General features: G+C 31.8%; 1 protein-coding gene across 3 annotated transcripts; it reads left to right on the plus strand.

Annotated features, from left to right (window-relative positions):
- Window positions 1-565: 565 nt before the first annotated feature.
- On the plus strand, window positions 566-13114 carry LOC111022176 (WPP domain-interacting tail-anchored protein 1). 3 transcript variants are annotated; one of them, XM_022299341.2, is made up of 5 exons: window positions 566-691; window positions 5490-6037; window positions 6937-7925; window positions 9192-9398; window positions 12533-13114. In XM_022299341.2, exons 2-5 carry the CDS (start codon window positions 5524-5526, stop codon window positions 12713-12715), a joined length of 1893 nt encoding a protein of 630 aa, XP_022155033.1. In that variant the 5' UTR covers window positions 566-691; window positions 5490-5523; the 3' UTR covers window positions 12716-13114. The 3 variants fall into 3 exon arrangements, with proteins under 3 accessions (XP_022155033.1, XP_087983703.1, XP_022155034.1); XM_088127577.1 differs by lacking the exon at window positions 566-691 and adding an exon at window positions 719-3717; XM_022299342.2 differs by lacking the exon at window positions 566-691 and adding an exon at window positions 3729-3874.
- The last annotated feature ends 7807 nt before the right edge of the window (window positions 13115-20921 follow it).

Genomic DNA, 20921 nt, shown 5'->3' on the forward strand with positions numbered 1-20921 from the left:
TAACTAGATACAAATTTGAAAATATTTATGTTGTCTAACGACACTTCGAAATATATATAAGAGTTTTTCTATGAAACTATTACCTGAGCATTCAATAGTTTCTCGATCTATCTTCTAAAAAAAGAAAAATTCTCACTCTAAATTTCAATATCTCCTTTATTTGCAACATAATATTTTAGAATAGTGACTACCAAAATTAAAAGCGTAAGAACTCACGTGGTTATTTATAATTTAGAATTACACACGTCACAACCAATCGTTTTTTTTTTAATTTTTTTTTTTCCAAACATGACTGCACAAGCACAACCAATCATTACATATAAATGCTCGTCAATAGTTAAAATTGGTAATTCATGACAACTTTTTTTATGGTTGATTATTTATTTTAATTTTATAATTTCATTTACAAGCCCCGCAACTGAGCCCGAACAAACTACACGTGTCACCGTATGATAGGCTCTCTGAAGAATGTCATTCCCACAAAGCCACGTGGACATGACCTGTCCCCCAAAAAAATGATCAATTAATTTTCACCATTTAAAAGTTCGTAAATCTAATTTGTTATCTCCTTTTTTTTACCTTCTGTTAATCCAGTCTGGCTTCTCCATTTTGCAAACATTTCCCAAATTTTTTTTGTTTTCTTTTTCTTCTTCTTAGTTCTTACCATTGAAAAAACTCGGGTTTCACAGAGGTACTGGTCTGTTAATTTGCGTTTTATTTTGTTTTTCCCATTCATTTCCAGTTTCTTGCATCTGATCTTTAATGCTTCTGATATTTTTTTTTTTGAAAGTGACTGAAATGATATGTTATGCTTTTGATGTTTCCTGTGCTTTCTTAATGCTCATGGGGTGATGTTTCCCGACGGTATTGGCTTTATTAGAGGGAACTTTTGCGAGAAATTATGATCTGGGTCGTTAGAGATTTGACGGTGGTAGATGGGTTTTGACGAGAAATTAGATGAGAAATCTGAATTTGGTTGATACTGGTTGGGGTTCAGTCTGTGTACATTGAAAGATTATATATGAACATTTAATGGGTTCTCTTGGGGATTTTGGTGATTCTTTGCAGATTAATGTCGTGGGTCGTTATCTATAGTTAAAAATTAGACTTCCTTACTAACAGAGGAAAAATAAGAGTTGGAATTAGAATTGTGTTCAAACTGTTTGTTTCTAAGGTAGTTTTGGGAAGACTTATTTTATTCTTTAAGTGCACAAACACATACACGCACACAATCATTGAGAAGAACAAGATTAGGTAGAATGGATTATTGTCTTCCATCTTCAAGTAAGTTGGAAAGAACTGTGGATAAACCCCCTTTTGAGGTGGCCATGGAATATTAGAGCGCTTGTAATAAAGGAGTGTCTTTAAAATTAATTTTGAGATGGCTTACAATCTTGTTGATTGGATTTATTAAGGTCTTGTAGAAAAAGGGCTTTGGCCTTTGGGGTTTAAATGTCATGGGTTGGGAATTGTTTGCAGTTGGTGAATTTTTGCATTTTGGTTAATGGTAAGTCTTATGGGCAAATTTTTTGCTTCAAAAGGTATTTGGGAAATGATGCCTCGTCTTCATTCTTACTGGTGGTTGTGGACATTCTTACTGGGCTAGTGTCTATAGGGGTGGATAGAATCTTAATGTAAGATTTTAGTTAGGGAGTGACAAAGTTCACCTCACTCACACCTAATTTTTTCGATGACATTATTTTCTTTTCTTTTGGGAGGGAGAACTATTTTGTTAATCTGAAGAGGTTTTTCTACTCTTTGCATCCAACCCCAATCTTTGAACTAAGAGGAGGAATTGTTCAGGGTTGTTGTTTTTGTTTTTGTTTTTGTTAGAATGATGTGGTGGAAAAGGGAAAGGGCTCAGATCTTTGGCCATGAAATGAAACTTTATTTTTGTATCTTTTTTTGGTTTGTTATATGTGCTATATGGAATCCTATTCATTTTATTTTCTTTGTTTAAGATTCCTTCCTCTATCAGTAAAGGTTTTGGGAAATCATAATGCAATTTTGTGGAAAAGGGTTGAGGAGGGGTGGTTTCCATTTGGTGAATAGAGAAGTTATTTCTATGATTTATGGGAAGGAGGGTTGGAGATTTGGTATCTAACACCTTAAAATTCTGGTCTCTTGGCTAAGAGGTTAGTGCATTTACTTCAAAAGCCTAATAATTTATGGCGTAAGACTGTAGAGCTAAGTATGGATGTCATGTCACTCTCTCGGTGGTACTATCATGGTGACTAAGGGCATTTCTTGGACGCCACTGAAAGCAATTATGCTCACACACCTTGATTTTCCAGTTTCATAAAAATTTCCATTGGGAGGTCTTGCATTCAATTTTGCGAGGATCATTGTATTAGTAATTGCCCCTTTATGTTATTATTTTCGTTGTCTCTCTTAACCTTTCTTTGTTAAAAGTTGCATCCCTTTCTTCTATTCTTTCTTCAAGGAGCTGTTTTGTTATAATCTTGAGAGGGCTTGTAGGAGCTCCAATCTAACAAAATAAGACTAATTACAAAAATCCTTGAGCATCGAAGCCCAAAGAGGGACATGAAACTTAGCAAGGGACTTAACCTTCCCAAAAACCTTTCAACCCCTCCGAAGAAACTTAGCGAGGGACTAAACCTTCCCAAAAACCTGTCAACCCCTCCGAAAATGTTAGAGTCACTTTCGATCCAAAGACTCTTGTAAGAGCTCCAATCTAACAAAATTGCCCCCTTCTCGTTATTATTTTCGTTGTTCTATAACCTTTCTTTGTTAAAAAGCTGATCCAAAGATGCTATGAAGTAGCACAAAAGACACCGTGCCAAAGAAAACCATATCACCAAAGGGCAAAAGACGAGAATCTCCTCCAACAACAAACTACAATCTCTGGGCCAAGCCAGGCAAAAACCAAACTTCTAAAAAAAAGAGTTCCAAACTGAAGAAGCGAAATGGCAGCTTCATAGGAGATGATTCTCTTTTTAGAATCAGAATTTTCTCTTGGTCAGTTGCTAATGGGAGCATCAGCACCATTGGATTTGTACAAAGGTCCTAATATATGGTTCAGGTCTTCATAACTTTTCTGTACGAATGTTTTTTTCCATAGTTTTATAGGACTTTGGGAGCTTCAACACCCTTCGATAATGTTTTTGTTATGGAGCTTGGTTGGTATAAATTTTTTTTCTTTGCTTTCAAAGGGTACAACTTAAACGGTCTTCTGAAAAATAAGAAGGTCTTTTTGTAACTCAGTTGTTTGAGAGCTTCTCTTCTCTTGTATATTTCATTTTATTCATTTAATATCTGTTTTTACCCTTTTTTTTTATTATTTTAAAAAAATAGTTTTATGTATGAATGAGTGGAGTTGGGTTACATTGATTGGAGACATCATTTTGCCATGATGGTTTGGAATATATTTTAGGATACTTTTGGAATGAATTTGACCTCAAGCAGGAGATGCCATATTATGATGGAAGGATGTTTTTACATTATCTTGCTGCGATATAGGAAAAATCTTTGACAGTCTTAATTATTTTATATGCAATTGGAGAAGTTTTTTGTAACTTCATTTGGATAGGCTTTTCTTTTTTTTTTTTTTTTTGTATTTCATGCCATCGATGAAATTTGTTTCCTATCCAACAAAAAAAAAAGAACTAGGAGTGCTTTTTATGTTTCAGTAATCACTTATTTTTTCTTGTTCAACTGATGAGGTACTCTTATTGGCATGTTGCTGCACCAAAATGGGTGAGTCAATGATGGTTTCTTTATTACTATTCTGACCTATTAAGTTTTTATTTTGAAGAAGAAACAACTTTTACTGATATATGAAAAAGAAAATTGTTCAGGATACAAGGAGTGAAAGAAAAAGAGAAAACAAAAGTCGAAAATGACTATGCTATCGGTTAAGTGCCTGAATGCTTTTAGAATTAGTACATTTAGCAAACATACTTTAATTATAAGCACTTCACTAAATAGTGTTCGATAATGAATTATTTTGGTGTTTGGTTCCACATTCTTTCAAGTGATTGAGTACTTTTTGATCAAGCACTTCAATTAAAAGTATATTAAAAGAGCTTTCTTACAAAGTACTTTGGGTTGCTCTTAACTTTTCCCAAAGCAATTTATATTACTTCCAAACATAAAAATAGGAAGGAAAGTGCTTTTGGCCATAGCTTTTTAGTTTATATTGCAAGGTCTTTATTGTGCCCATGAATTTTGTTGAGCTGTTCAGTTCCTTTGACCATTTAGTTGGGTCGCTGTCTAGTTTTCTCTCTCTCTCTCTCTTTTTTTTTAATTTAAATTTTTAGTTTGCTTTGTTAGTCTTTCCCTTGTAAGTTGTTAGCTACTTTTTTGCTAAGAAGCACAGACACCTCAGTTTGGGTAACGTGTTCGGGTTGGACACTCTGACACTTATCAGATATGTATCATACATTTGTTAATCCAATAAATGTGTCACATACTAGATGTACAAAGTGAATATGGACTCGGTGCTTGTTAAGCACAAATCAAATGTTGATAAGCATAAGACATGAATATAAGTAGTAATATAGGACAAAGTAATAAATTTTGAGAGCAAAATTCTTCAAACTCATTTTTTTAGCATAAAAATGAATAGGCTTATTGACATTGAGTTTCCTTCTTGTATCAAAATGATATATACTTAAAAAATTGTTGTTTTTAATAAATGTGTTCTTAACCATCATGAGTTGGTTCTGTCGACTCTTTTTCACATCACTCTCCTTCTATGATTTATGCTAATTGGGGAGCTTTTATTAATTCTGTGTAATTCTGTTATTTACATTTTTTATTTTTCTTTTTTCACTCTTTCGGGAGTTTGTATCCTTGAACACTTGTATTATCTTTTCATTATTTCAATGAGAAGTTGTATCTTTATTCAAAAACCATCATGAGTTGGTTCATTGGTCCAAAGGGGCAAAGGTAAATCAAAAAAAGATTTAGAGAGAATGAGTTCAAACCTAATGATGGCCACCTACCTAGGAATTAATTTTCTATGTATTTCTTTGGCAACCAAATGTAGTAGGGTTAGACGGTTGTCTCTTTAGATTAGTCAAGGTGTGCGCAAGTTGGCCCGAACACTAAAAAAAAAGTGTTCTTGTTGTGTTGGTGACCTAAATTTTCAAAAAATGTATGTCATATCTGTGTCTTGTGTATGTATCCGTGCTTCTTAGCTTCTATGTAATTTTTTATTTAATCAAATTTATCTATCCCTTGTAAGATTTTTTTTTTCTTTCTTTTAAAAGAATGCTTTTGGCCATGCCAAAAACGCTCCCACACAAATCTTTCAGTCCTCCATTGTCCTTAGATGCACTGCTTTGAAACTGGAATCTCAGTTTTTCTTTTCATTTGGTTCAATAATGCAGAGACTAGAGAGTAGCGTATTTTTACATTTGAATCTTTTGTTAAAGTTGTTTTCCAGCCCCACCAGCAGATACATGCAGACACAAACACATTTTTCTCGCTACCTAATCTTCTTTTTAAATACTGCTTGCATCCAGGTTGTAAAAGTCAACAGAACAACAGGACTCTTGAATGGATTCTGATGCTGTATCTGAAGCAAGCACATCTGTCATTTGTGATAACGTTAGTGACAGTATCACACGGGCATCCTTTAGTAGTGATGTGGCAAATGGCAGTGAAGTAATAACCAGGTTGGAATTGGATTTGGCACGGGTCTCGGAAAAGTTGGTTAACTTGAGTGTTTTCATGATGCATATTGCTACACGGGAGAGTGAGCTTGAAGCTTCTGCTTCAGAGAATGATCATATGTTTGCCGGTTCTGTCGAAAAAGCTCTGGAAATTGACCTCCTGGCTGGATTCTTAGATTCAGAGGTGGATGGGGTGGACAGTTTCTTGGCTAGGATACAAAATGATCTTTTTCATGCTCACGAGCTGATACCTTTCTTCAAACACTCCGAAGAAACTTCCATGTATTTAGAAGAAAAGCTGAAAGATTCTGAAGAGTATTTAAGGCAATCACATGATCAGATCTCTGAAATTAGAACGCAGTCAGCAAAGTTGCAGAAGAGCTTGTGCTGTTATAATAGTAAGTTCACAACCTGATTGATTACATCACCATAACCATTACTATCACCGTGCTTATAAAAAAGTTGGCTAAATATATGTTTTAGGTGTTTTTTCTTTCTTTCCTTTCTTTTCTTTTTTTAATTTTTAATTTTTTAAAATTTGGCCCCTTTATTTTTTAAAAGATTTGAATTTTTCATTCATTAAATCTTTACAATACTAAGTACTAAAAGAATGACGATAAATGAACTTAAAAATAGTAATTTTTATAAGTTCGGTGGACGGTAGTATACAAACATTTTAATAGATCGATTTTCTATGACAATGAACGGGCTGCGGGTCAAGTAAGTTTCCACGTACTAAATCATATGAAATGAGTAAGCTTTTAATTTAATGGGCTAGTGCTGTTTCTATTTCGTCAAATTACAGCTAGTTAAAATGTAGAGTACTTTTAACTCAATCAGTAAAAATGACATTAAATCATTATTTTTTTTCAATTAATTTTAATGTTTTCTGGCAACAAAGATTTAATGAAAACAAAATTTCAATGAATTGAAACTTTTGAAAGATTAGAGACCAAATTGAATAAACATTCAAGACATTAAGGACCAAAAACATATATTTAGTCCTACAGTTTTTTATGATGTTCCATGAATCAACTTTGCAATGGAGAGCCAGCTTTGCCTGTCTAAATCTAAGGCAGTTTATGTCCAATCCCATCCCCCCCCCCCCCCCCCCCCCATCCATTTAATGATTATCCAGTCTAATCTGATTGAATTTAATGGGTGGATTCTTTGCTTACCATGGATTTAATGATGATCTTCTGTTTGAATATTTCATTACACGACTGAAATATTTGTTTCTCATAAAAAAAATAAAACATAATAATGATTGTACCTCACAACACATGGATTTTGACAGGAAATGGTGATAGGGGTACAGACTTGCAAGAGAATAATCAATTGCTGGACAGGAATCCCATAATAGACATGCGAACAGTTGAACATCAGATACACATTCTGAGGATGCTGGAGAAATCTTTGGCGAGAGAGATGGATCTTGAAAAGAGACTGACTGAAACAATTCAAATTGATGATGAACTGAAACTGAGGCTGCATTCTTCACAACAAGATGTTTATTCTTTGGAGGAAGAAGTAGAAGATGTTTGTGGGAGGTGTTTTGAGGCAGAAAATGCATCAGAGGTTCTCACTGGTGTTTCGAAAGGATTACTTGGTCGGCTCCAGCTTCTTCAGTTCAGTATAAATGGTTCAGCGCAGAGAGAGGCTGAGTTGAGATTAAAATTTGATGGTTCTATGAAACAGTTGAAAGCTAAAGAAAGCGAATTACTTAATTGTAAGAACAACATTGCGGAACTGAAAAAGACTCTAAATTTGCAAACTGATGAATTAAAATCCAAATTGAAGGAAGCTGAAGAAAAGTTGATGGTTTCCAATCTTGAGACTGTCACTTTGAAGGAGAAGGTGAGTTCACTTGAGAAACAACTCAAGGAATCTGAGGAAATTGAAGCTCTTAAAAGACGGTTGAGGGAATCAGATATGAAACTTCAGCGGGCTGTGGCTTCTGCTGAAGCTAGTCAAGAGAAGCAAACCATGCTCTATGCTGCAATCAATGACATGGAAAATTTGATCAGGGATCTGAAGTTGAAGGTTGTGAAAGCAGACAGTAGAGCTGACCGTGCAGAGGAGAATTGCATCTTATTAACTGAATCTTATGCAGAAGTTAATGAGGAATTGAGGCTTGTGCGTGGTAGACTGGATTTCTTGGAGACATCTTTGCAACAGGCCGAGTCTAGAAAGAAGGCTTCAGCAAAGAATATTGACGTGCGCACTAAAGTTATAACAAACTTGGTTATGCAAGTGGCTATTGAGAGAGATCGTCTTCATAAGCAGGTATTTTCCAATCCTAGAGGCTAGAGGAACCTGATAAAATATATGCCTGGACTTTGATTTCATCTTGATGCTAGTGACTTGAGAATATGCTTCATAGATTATTTCTGTTTTTATGAGCAGAACTATATTATTTTTTTATTAATTTTTTTTAGGGCATGTAGTCCCATAATAAAAGTTACAATTGAATAAATGTTATTTTGTTGTCGAGTGCACTCTTGTGAGAAAAGTAGAACTAACAGGTGATGGAAGGTGTCAGCAAATGCCAACTTGAGGTCTATTTGAACTGGATGAAAAAATTCCTGAAAAACTATTTCGAGGAAGAGAAAATCATATAAAAGAAAGCTTTCAGATATGCTTTACCTTTCATATTTAGTTTCCTTAGGTGGTCAAGTACCATTGCTGTGTTTTTTAATTGTTCAAAGATTAGTAAGATAAGATCAGAGTCGCCTGTTTTTGAATTTCCCCTTCAATTTCGACTCGTTTTCTGGAGTCCGTTGGTGTTAGTTGGGTTTGGAACAGAGTGTTTGTCGATGATGGAGGTGTTTTTCCATTCCCCTTATGGTGGTGTGCTTTTTTTTGCTGTTATTTTGGGTATTTGGCTAGAGAGGAGTGGGATAATTTTTTTAGTTGAGGGGGTGTGGTCTCTGGTTAGATTCAATGCGCCTCGGGCTTCTGTTATTAAGGTGTTTTTTTTTTCTTCTTGAACTACCCTTTTGTCTTTTTGGATTGGACCTCTTTCTCGTATGGTTAGTCTTGGGTTTGGGCGGTTATTTTTGTTGGGCTAGTTTATTTTATGCCCTTATGTATTCTTTCATTTCATCTCATGTTTTCTGATAAAAAAAATATAGTTCTTATAAGTATTGATTGCGTGAGTCAGTAAAGGAAAATATAGTCCAACTATCTTGTGGCCTCAGGTGTAAGAAGAAAGCTATTGTTATGGGTAAATGCAGTAAAGCATTTTTATGGGGGACTGGCTAGAAATAAATCACAGATTATTCAATGATAAATCTAGAAGCTTGGATGAAGTTTTTGACTTAGCTAAATTTTATCTCTTCGTGGTTTTCTTTACATTGTTTTCTAATGATACTCAATATGTTTTCAATACAAATATGTGTGTGCACGCGGTTTCGGTTAAAGGGAAAATATATGTGGTTGCAACACCAAAACAGCAGCGTGTCAACTTTACATCTTAGCATAAACTGGTTTCTTTCGAACTTCAAGACAATTCTGTCTGATGTTCTAATAATTACCATAACATTTTCGCAGATTTCTTCTTTGGCAATGGAAAACAAAATATTGGCAGCAAAGTTAAAGCAAGCAAATCAGGATTCTGTAGTTACAGATCACTGCAACACAGTTAGAACAAAAGAAATTGCACCCGAGCAAGATTCTACTGCTGCTGCTACTACTACTACTACCTGTGCAAGAGAAATTCAGGTAGATGATACCCAGTTGTCTGCTGCAGGCCCTGAGGTAACACTATGATTTATTACTAATTTTTATGAATTATTGGATATGGAGATCTTCCCGTTCGTTTATGTTTTTCATAATAGATTTCAAAGTTTTTCCACCAAGCAATAATGCATTTATATATTTTTCAAAAACAAATAATATACCATCAGGAGCTGACAAGTTACAACCAAGAAGGCCCAGCAATATAAGTTTATAAGGAAAAAAAAATCATTGAACTCTCTTATGTCATCGACGGCAATTGACCATATAATCTGTGCTTTCCAAATGTAATTTGATGACCGGACATTTCTTCTTTTTTAAATTCTCCATTCATTTTCCACCTCATTAGTGACCAGGTTTGCACTACTGATTTGTCTTCCTTTAATGAAGGCATGGCAAACTAGACCACAGTAAAGCCATGTTTTTTGTCTATAGATTCCCAACACCTAGACTACTGTTGCAGACGGGTAATGAAGTCACGCCCCAATTTACAAGGATTAAAACCATTGGTGTCTTTTAGTACCTCTCCATAAGAAATTCCTGATGATCCTCTCCCATCTCTTGATAAATTTTCTTGGGCAATAAAAAATATAGTAGCAGAGAGGGAGGCTAGAGAGGACAGTGTTTATCAAGGTAACTCCACCACATTTTGAGGAGGTGAAGTTCTTCCATTTCTTCAACCTACTGACTACTTGAATTTTTTCTTCGAGGCTCCAAAAAGCAGCTGATTTTACAGAGCGAGGGAGAGTATCGTCCTTTCTTTTTCTCACTCTCTGAACTTTTTACCTGATTCCATATTTTGTTCCAATTTCTTCGAAATATCTAATTGGTCCATAGTGAATGGTTTGGTTTTATGAACTGAATTTTTCATCCATGGATGTGAAGTTACCTCCCCACTCCGTCACACACATACCCCTATTTTTTTCAACAATCTATTGGATTGTGAGGTTTCCAATTATTTGGTTTGCCATGAATAGTCGCACCACAACCATCCTTTACTTGGTTGGTTTTCTTTTGTAAATGACCTTGAAGTCGAAGCTGAACGATGAGTGGATTGCCCCACATAAGCTTTTTCAACTTTCTTTCCAGTAAAAGTTTTAACAAAAACATTGCGAAGGTAAAAGTTTAATAGCAAAAATACTACTTACCTTGTCTAGATTTTTGTTTAGGCGAAGCATGAACTTGGATATTCTCGTTTTCTTAGAGGTCTTATAAGTGACAGCATCATCGTGCCTCCCCATTTAGTGATTTCATGAAAATCTAATTGTTTCCAGTATCAACTAATTGATTGAGGTATTGAATCCAGACACCTTGACGTGGATCATGGAGAGTATTCAACCATTACGAGCTTATGATCTTGACATAAATTGTGCAAGTGAGCCTTCAATTTCAAATGATCGATCTATACAACAGTCTTTTCTTCAGCCTCCAAGGTTTCTTTAGTTATAATGTAGAGAAGAAAATTTCCTTCTATTTCACTAGTCAAATTTCTGAGCCAGGATATTACCATATTCTTCTTGTCCTTCTAGGTTTTGAATTCTGGATCGCTTTTTGAGGGTCAAGAAGCGATAATGGTGATGTAATCATCCTTTCTCTTGTGACAAATGGACGATCATTGAAGAAAGGAGAAACTTCCTCATATGTATATACTCATAGGTCTAGGATACATCCTAGTGAATACAAACTAGTGAGTGATTTTACGAGGAAAACCAACTGCGTACAACGTAAAATACCAATGTGATGAATATGATAAAATTTGAATGGCTAAAATAGATTTGAAGATAAAAATGATAGAAGGATTACAATAATTCCCAAGTCATGTACTTGGATCCTCCTTTTGATTACTCAAGCTTAAACCACACTCAACAATTGTTTACTTTCATCCTTCCTTCCTCACTCTATTTATAACAACTCCCTCCAACAACTTCCCCATCTAATTACTAACATGTCTTTATTATTATATTAACCCTAATTACTCCCTAACATTCCTATGCGAATACAGGGAAATAAATAAAGAGAACAAAGAACTAATGAGCTAGAAAAGAATATTTGAAGAGAGAACCAGCCAGCCTGTACGAGCCGACCGGTTGCACGAATCGTTCCATTTTATTCACACTGCAAATTTATTGTTTATTATAAATGTTCACACGGGTTCCTTCTTAATAAATTTAGCTTAAAATATAGACATGGATAAAGCAAATGCTAGCCTACTGACAGGAATTTTATTAGGGTATTAGGGAATATTATTGGAGTACAATGGTATCTTAGTTATTAGTCGAGGAATTGGTTAAAAATAGAGGAGGTGGGAGGAGATGGAGACAAGCTTGTTTAGTGGTTTAAGCTTTGAGTAAGAATACATAAGAGTAAGAGGGTCGAAGGTCGTCCAATTTCCAAATACGTCGATTCTATCTTTTTATATTTTAATATTAATTTGGTTATCTGGTTTCTATCAAATATCACCTATGCTTATGCACACCCAATTTGTATCTTGATCTTAGTGTTTTTGTGCAACATTTTGTAAGGATTCTAATTAGTTGTTAAAATTTCATGATCATGCTATTTAGTCCTTAAATTTTAAAAGGGTTTCAGTTACTTTTCTTAACTTTGAATTGTGATCGCATAGTTATTGTTTGTATTTTTAGCTAAATGATGACGTGACATGTCTTTTCCTCAATTATTGGTTGATTTGGCACATATAGTAGAAGAATGAAATAAGGGAGTTGATTTGGCACATATGGTAGAAGAATGAAACAAGGGAGTGGACAAGCGACAAAGTAGAATGACATAATCTATTAAAGGAATTTCATACCTTGAAGGAGGATAGGTTGTACATGTCATTTTACTTTTGTCCACATCTTTCTATCATCTAGCGAACTTTTGTTTGATAGGCATATCATGTCATCTTTTAGTTATCCGTGTTAAAAGACTATCTTGTTCAAGGATATAGTTAATTTAATTTAAAGACTAATTAAATAGACACAACTATCAAAGCTCGAGGGTTGTGTTAAATCCGAGGGCAAGGCTTACTTCTTGATGTTCTCCACGTCCTCTCGCTTTTGCTTTGACCATTCTACTGCGTTACCTGAAATTTAATAATGGCGAAGCACTGGGAAATTTATTTTATATTGAAAGAGATCATCTTTTTTTGGTTTCAGGCTGAAAAAACTCAGGATGATGGCTCTGTTGGTGGGACTACGACTAATCCTGCTGCTACTGACCCTGATTTAGAGACCATGAGAAGAATCGATATAGCTGTTTTGAGCTCGAAGCATGTATTCATATTACTGTCTACCCTAATCATAATTGCTGCAGTTTACTTGTCTAAACTTCAAGACTAGAAAATTTACACAACACATAAACAGCCTCATTGGCTAAGAATAGGGTGATTACAATCTGAATCCTGAAGCTCCACAGAGATCATTAGCATGGAGATTCTCCAAAATCTGGTGGCCATATACAACTTTGCAGCGTCCTCAGATGAACAAGTCGAGAATTTTCTCTTTCGTTCACAGCTGATACAAAGACGAAAACGAAACGAGGATGAGGAAATGTGCTCTTAGGCTAACTATATGTTTACTTCTATGGGTTGATGACTAAAAAGGGGAGAAAAGATTTGTTGTAGGTTTGATAGATATTCTAGTTTTGATCCCACCCATTTGTATTTCCTTTTACACCACTTTTCTTTGGAAACCAACCTTATGTTCATTACAATGACAGCTTTTTGACTTTCTACTGCAGTTGGATCCATTAACTGTGACATGAAAATGTTAATGACACAAACTCATGATGATCAAAATATAAATTTAGTTTCTACTTAGATTCCTAAATTTTAGAAATTTTTAATTGCATTTTTGAACTTTGCATTATGATTATTATAGATTTTTTCATTGCAAATTAAATGGCGAGGTAAATATCTACAAAAAAAAAAAAATTTTGCTTGTCATGATTGATGATAGAAGGAAGTGACCAATTGGATAAAATAAAATGACACATATGATTTTTAGAAAACAACATATTGTTTCGTTTTTGCTACTTTATTTTGTCTATTTATTAAATTTCATCAATCAAAGTGTCAAATAAGTTTTATCTTTTAATAGGGATGTACCAATATTTACTAACAAAGATCTAATTGTAATTTTTTGAAATTTAAGGATTAATAATTTAGGGGTTAAATTTGTAATTAAATAATGACTAAATTATATTTTATTTTTGTACAACTTTTTGTTGTTGGATTGATGAATGATAGTCCTCAATTACTCACAAAATTGAATTTCAATATATGGCATGTAAACACAAAAAAGTTGGAAGGATTGAGTGGGTATGTTTCCCATTTCGCCCTACATTTCATTCACATTATTTTAATAATAATGGGCTGTTTGACAAAGTGCACTTGTATATGAATCTATAGAGCGATGTAAAGGTATTGGTTTGATAATCTCTTAGGATCAAACTAAAACCACTTGATATTGTCATTAAGTAACTCAAATATAATCACTGTTTGATTTGTTATCTACATACGAGTTATATTAAATTAATCCCATGAAATGCATGTCAATTAAGTTCTAATAGTTCAGGCCAAAGTCAGCATAACTAAACGTCCCTTGTTTTATTATTAAAAAAAAAAGAGTCTAATGGTTGAGAATAAAAAAAGCACAAATTGGTAGGGTCTATAAGAAGACTTGAAAAAAGTATCTAAAATAGGAAGAAGCTAAAATGAAGGCTAGAATTCAATCAATTGTATGAAGCTCCTCAGTCTTAGCTTCCTTATATTCCTCTGCAAAAAAGGTCCACTTCTTGAAAAGATTTTTCTCCTACAGATAACTTTTTTTTTTTTTTTTTAAATATAGTTTTAACATTAGCTCAAACAAAGGGTGTCATCTCTTACATTAATTCGGACCATAACTATTGATATAAATTTGTCGTCCCTTGTCACAATTCTCAGCAAACCAGAAATTATTAAAATGCTAACATGAGCATAACTCTATCATACACCAAAAAGGTCGAAGGTTCGAATTCACACCCTCACGTATTATTTAACTTAAAAAAAAAGGTTAAATTACAAGTTTAGTCCATATACTTTGAGAATGATGCCTAACAAGGATCCCATATTAAAAAAATAAGAAACTTTTATAATATACATTGGCTACTCCGCCACTCATAGTCAATTGATTTTTAAATTGAACCTCATAAGTATTGATATAGTATTAGAATCCAACAAGCTCAAACGAACCTTCAGACCTAACAAAAATTTATAATTCTCATTAAATATTAGTGTCATAAATCATTTTTGGACCATTTCTTAAAATTAGTATTCAAAGAAACTTAATTATCCGAGAATTTTTATGATCACACTTTTGAACTTTAATTGAATTAATAATATCTTAAACCATAAAAATTGTTACAATTAAACTCTCCAATTGTTATAACTCCGTTGGTGAATTGGTTTTTATTGGAACAATTTAAAATTGCAAAATTTTCAACGTTTAATTTTAACAATTCCTATAACGAGAGAGTTTGAATATAAAAATTATTTTGTTTAGGGAATTTGTGAATTTTCAAACTTTTACTATTAGTGTTATATTGACATGATTTAGTTGCGACAAGTTCATAAGTTGCATAGCTAGTTCCCTAAAAAATAATAATAATAAAATAAATAAATATGCATAGCTAGTTGGGTGATTTTACATTTTTACCAAATGGATTAAAATCCAAAATTAATCCCAAAAAAATATTTGTGGATTTGATGCCATATATTCTCACCCATCAGGATTATTATTCCAATTCCGTCAAGATTAGAAATATACCAAACCCCCTCAAATCATTACTCGTTAGATAAAATATGTTTAGCCTTAAAAATTTTACAACTAAATAAATTTTTTTAGGAAATCAAATAATTTAAAACTTTTTTTTTTTTGCAAAGGAAAATAAAACAAATATTTTGCCCAAAAATTTACACTTTTTGTTGTTAATGAAATAATATTAAAAAATTAGTATTTTTATGGATAAAACTAGCAAATAATTATATTGTAGGAGAGAGCCTAACTACAAATTGAAAGAAAATTTCATTAGAACATGTAATAAGGGCATTTGGAGATAACTATAGAATTACTTAAAAGTTTAATTAATTAACTAATATTATATATATATATTAATTTAAGAAAAATTAAGGGGGGAAAATTGTCCACTGTTTCGTTGGTAGGAGAAATTATTATGGAAGAAGCTCTAAAAAGTACCGTTCATAGTTTTATATCCTTAATGTATAACCCACGGAATATAGTTCAGCGGGTTAAGACACATGTGTCTAATCATGAGGTTGAAATTTCGAATCCCTACTCCCACATATTATACTAAAAAAAAGAAAAATATATTGTTAATGTATATGATAGAGAAAAAATAAATGATTTAATAGGAAACTTATAAATGTTTGAACCAGGTTATTAAAGAGTAATTATATTGTGGCAGCCACATACCATAATTCATCCTAAAATGAGAATAGATATATTATTTATTTATTTGGTATAACTTTTATTGATCATATGTGTATGTATGTATGCTTATATGTATGTATAAACTCTTGCATGTATTTATGTAGATTTGTATATTTTGCATCCACCCCATAAAAAATTACATATTGAACTACATTTTTAATTTCTAGATTAATATAATATATTTCAATTTAGTTTTATTCTTTTTATTTTTTTAATAATGACATGTAGTTGATCTATAGATCAAATTATTTTTGGTAGATAACTAATTCAGCTTTAGAAAATGAACATGGTTGCCAACAATTTCCTTGTTTTTATTTGTGCCATATTAAAAAGATAGATGCTTTTGAAATCTTGACTAAATTTGAAAAAGATGGATAATATTCCGAATTAAATTATATTCATTTATGTTTGAAATTATTGTTTTTAAAATTTGGCAAGGTTTCAAAAGTATTCTCAAAAGTAAGAAATAAAGTAAAGAAATTATTGGTAAAATACAATTAAAAAGAAAAAGAAAAAAGAAAAAAGAAAAAAGAAAAAAGAAAAACAACATTGTCAAACAAAAAGTCTAACCTTTTCTTTTGTCTTGATTTAGTATATTTTAGAATTTTCTTTTGATCTCTAATGACCTTTCCAGAAACAAAATTTAAAAAGGAAAAACTAGCTAGTCAAATTAATTAAAAAACTATTTCTTTAATTTCCTAAAACTATATATTTACTATAAAATAAATTGAGAATTCATATATTTATTCATTTTTTTATTTACAAAAGACAAAATAGCAGTCCTTAAATCAATCCTTAAACGATATTGTAATATCTAAAGTTAAATTATTAAATTTCATCAAAGTTAGACGAACATATGTAACTAACTAATTTTACTCCAATACGTCACATTGGAGATTAAAAAATTATGATGGAAATGACCAAACTCAAACGAATAAAATCTCTATTTTTAAAAGTGATTGACATTCACTAATCATATTGTAATTGACTTTAGTGATATCATCAATAATAATAATCATCATATAATAAGAGTCCAGTTTATTACTTAGGTCGAGATTATGATCCACTTTAGTGATATTTGTTTTTAACTATGAAGCGATGTTCCATCATTACCAAGAACGAACCCTCCACCAAGTTTCTTAAAAAAAAAGAGAGAAAGGAAAAAATTACATAAAACAAAGTTGTCATTTTCAATCAACTCATTGGATGGAGGCTTAAATTAATTGCATATAATATAAGTATATAATTTATATGGCCCTTATAGAGTCCACAAAAGCCAATAATCAAATAAAGCAATCAATTGAAGTCTTTAGAGACCACACAAATATAAATATATATTTGGCTCTTCAAACCAACTTTGGCTCACCTACAAAGATCTAATCCAAATGGGTCTTTATTTTATTTTGTTATTATTAAGAATATATTGTATTTAGTAGAGTGGGGCTTAGAATTATTACACCAATTATTTAAGGTTTGAAAATGAACATGGAAGCTTTTCAAAAAAATAAAAATAAAATAAAATAAATACATATTTATATATAATTTCTTATTGCTCTCCATGCCTTAGCTGTTTTTGGCTTTCTCTAATTAATAAATAAATAAATAAATTATTCCAACCAAACACCACTTAAGCATTCTTACCTTCCCCATTTATTTTATAATATTTATTTGTTTAATTTATGTGGACGCATACCATTGGAGGCCGTTTTACCTGTTTCAACAATTTCCTTCAGCTTGATGTCGCGTCTCCGAGTCGAGCTATTGTGCATCTTACATAGCCCACCTAACTAATGTATGAGCCAACCTATTTCTAATACCACGTTTCACGGACGGTTGGATGATCGTTATGTCACTGTCGGAAGTCCTGTTACTCTATAAATAGGGATGCCCTGCCCCTTATACAATGTGCGCGAATTTTTTTATACTTAAGGCTTAGATCAGATTGTGACGGACTTGCTCGTCGGAGTGTTAACATTGTCTGGCAGATTCCTCGGAAGAGTGAGAGATCGTCCCGACTGTTCTGATCTATTTGGATTCCAAACTTGGTCATTTTTTAGATGTATTGTTTTTATCTATTGACCTAAATATAGTTCAAGTAGTCAAATTAAATTTATTATATTATGCACGAGTATTAATTTTATTCGAAAACAAATTGTAAAATATTGGTAAACACTAGTAAAGATTAATATTTCTTGAAGCTCTCAAGATTCTAGCGTTATGTCCTTTTTCTCTAAGTTTATTTGTTTATTATTTTTTTAAAGAGTGCTATGAATAATAGTTTTGATAATAATTTGTCTAAAAAGTGATTATTTTCTTTTAATTTATTTTAATTGGACAGATAGCCTGATCTTTTCAAGAACACGAATTTTAATTTGTTTGAACAATTTACAAGTGAAGAGATGTTTTTTAAGAATTTTTGTTCTAGAAGGGGGCTTTTTTTTTTAATTATAATTTTTTCTCCATTTATTTTTTCTTTGGAAAACACAGCCTCTCTTACTTTGTAAGTCGACCAAGATAATAGTGATTTCAAATATGCAATTTTTCAATAACCCTAACTTTTTTTTTTTTTTTTTTTTCATTCAAAAGTTAAATTTTTAAAGGCAATTTCAAAACATGAAATATGATTTTAATTTTTTCTTCGTAACATCTCCGTTTCGACTCCATACGACAAAACAAAATTAACCGAAGCTCAAACTTAAAACTAAAAAGAGCCAAAGGGGAAATTTAGGCACTTGATTCTCCCATTTTTGTGTGTTTTCTCTGAAGAGAAGAACCAAGAGGGGCAAATTAGGGCAAAAACAGAAGTAAATATTGCAAAAAGGAGGGGTTTAAATTAAAAGAGTAGGACAAGGAACAAGTAGAAAAGGAATGTCTATCCAAAAGGGTGCATATAAATCACAGCCAGCCATTATACATCATGATTGTGATGAGATGGGTTTGTTTGCAATTTTGCTGGATTTTTATTACAAGGAAATTTCCAAAAGGGTCAGACCATTTTGATAGTTGTTTTTATTTTTAGGGTCAGACCATATACTTTTAACAAATTAGTCTTAAAAAAAAAAAATTTGTGACATGTTCTTCTTTCTTCAACAATTTCTGATTTCTAGTGGAACTCTCAAGAGGATTCGAATCCAGATGAAGTTCTGATCATCTGTTAGAGAGAAAAGAACAGAACGAATGAATCTTGTAGGATTCTCGAGAAATTCTTCGATTTCTTCCAGAAGCGGATGATTATTCATCTGTTTCTCATGTTCTATGAATAGTCGGGACATTGAGGAATATCCAAAAATGATCCATATCATATGTAATTAAAATTTATTATATCGATGTTTTTTGTGTTGCAAGGATACATATACACAAATTTATATTTGTGGATGTAACTAAAGAATACTTATTTATGACCTTTTATTTGAATGACGTGGGACTTTGATGCACATCATATAATTACTCGAAAATATGAATTTGTGTATGCGCTTTTAATCATTTTTAGAGTGTAATTGATGATATTTTTTTTGGAATATCCTATTATTCTTCTTTGGTAATCAGAGTAATATATCTAGTCAGTTTTAATAAAATAATAGAGAAATTATTAAAACAGTTTGAAATACATAAACTATATTAAAACTAAGGTTAAATAATATTGTTATATTAAATGTTAAATTACAAGTATAGTACTTGTGTCTAATTAGAGTCGTTGAATTCTCTAATTAAAAAAAAATGTATGTAACAAGTAAAAGATGTATTAGAGTTAAACTGGAAAGTTATATCGAAAATATATTAGATATAAAATTAAAAGTTAACGGATTTATTAGACAAAAAATTTAAAATTCAAAAATTTATTAAACATATAATTATGAAGGTGGGAAGACTAAAATTTATCATTTATAGCTCGTATTAAAAATGTAATTCAACGAAGACTAAACTTTTGTCCTGGTCTATAGTTTCTTAGTATTTCCAGATGAAGAAACTCAATATAGAAGTTCAGACAAAACTTAATTAAATCTATTAAAAATCAACACAATTAAAAAAGGAAAGAAAAAACAAAAGAATGTGGATAATCTTGAGATTAAAAAAAAAAAGAAGGGGATAATGGGAACAGAAACGACAACATAGATGACGAAAATTAAAATAATAAAAAAACAAAACAATTAAATAAGAGGTGAAAAAGGAAAAAGAAGAAGCAAGATGGGCAATTAAACGACACATTTATAAAATAGCTTAAATCACAATTTTAGGCTCTCAACTAATAGGTCTTACAATTTAAAAGTTATTTAATAGATTCTTAAAATGTTACTTAATTTTTAATCTCATAGGAAAGTTTTGAATTTTAATTCTGTGTCTAACCTTTTTTATTTATTCAACATTTTTCTTAATTCATAAAATTATCAGACACAAAATAAATAGTTTTGGTCTTATTTGATATAAAATATAATCTTGTACCTTTATTAGGTACATGGATTTTTAAAAATGTAGGTGATAGATTTATTAGACACAAAAATTGAAAATTCAGATACCTATTATATACATAATTGAAAATTTATGAACATATTAGACACTAATTAATTCAAGAACATTTTAGGACACAATTCTAAAATATTCAATGACTAAATTTTTGTAATTTAACCTATAAAATAACAAACATGCATTTCCAGAAATAACACACAGGTTAAAAATTTTACAAAAATCGTATGATTCCCATCAAAGTAAACGTCAATTTAAAAACATTACTATAAAAGTCAAACTTATTCTATATTTGAAAAAAAAAATGCGACATTTCAAATAAATATTAAACTTATGGTGCATGATGAAATTTGTCCAAATATAAAATTAATTTGCACAATGTAAATTAAACCAAAAAAATCACTCTTTTTTAATATAATAAATGTGGATGATGAGAATTAAATCTTCGACCTCATGAAATAAAATATGCTGAACCGATTAATCAAAAGTTTTGCCATCAAGGAGGAGTTAGTGGAACAAAATACAATATCTCTGCAAAGTATGTAAGCACATTTCAGCCACAAAACCCACACACTCCCACCCATTACATTATATT

Source organism: Momordica charantia, assembly GCF_013281855.1.
Source record: "Momordica charantia cultivar OHB3-1 chromosome 8 unlocalized genomic scaffold, Mcharantia_2.0 BLBB01000008.1, whole genome shotgun sequence".
Taxonomy (NCBI): Eukaryota; Viridiplantae; Streptophyta; class Magnoliopsida; order Cucurbitales; family Cucurbitaceae; genus Momordica; species Momordica charantia.

What these genes read in the sequence shown, in the direction of transcription:
- LOC111022176 (XM_022299341.2), top strand. Translation starts at nt 5,524, where the DNA reads ATGGATTCTGATGCTGTATCTGAAGCAAGCACATCTGTCATTTGTGAT. An exon ending in GAGATCGTCTTCATAAGCAG is followed by an intron (nt 7,926 to 9,191) that starts GTATTTTCCAAT and finishes ACATTTTCGCAG; the next exon opens with ATTTCTTCTTTGGCAATGGA. An exon ending in TGTCTGCTGCAGGCCCTGAG is followed by an intron (nt 9,399 to 12,532) that starts GTAACACTATGA and finishes TTTTGGTTTCAG; the next exon opens with GCTGAAAAAACTCAGGATGA.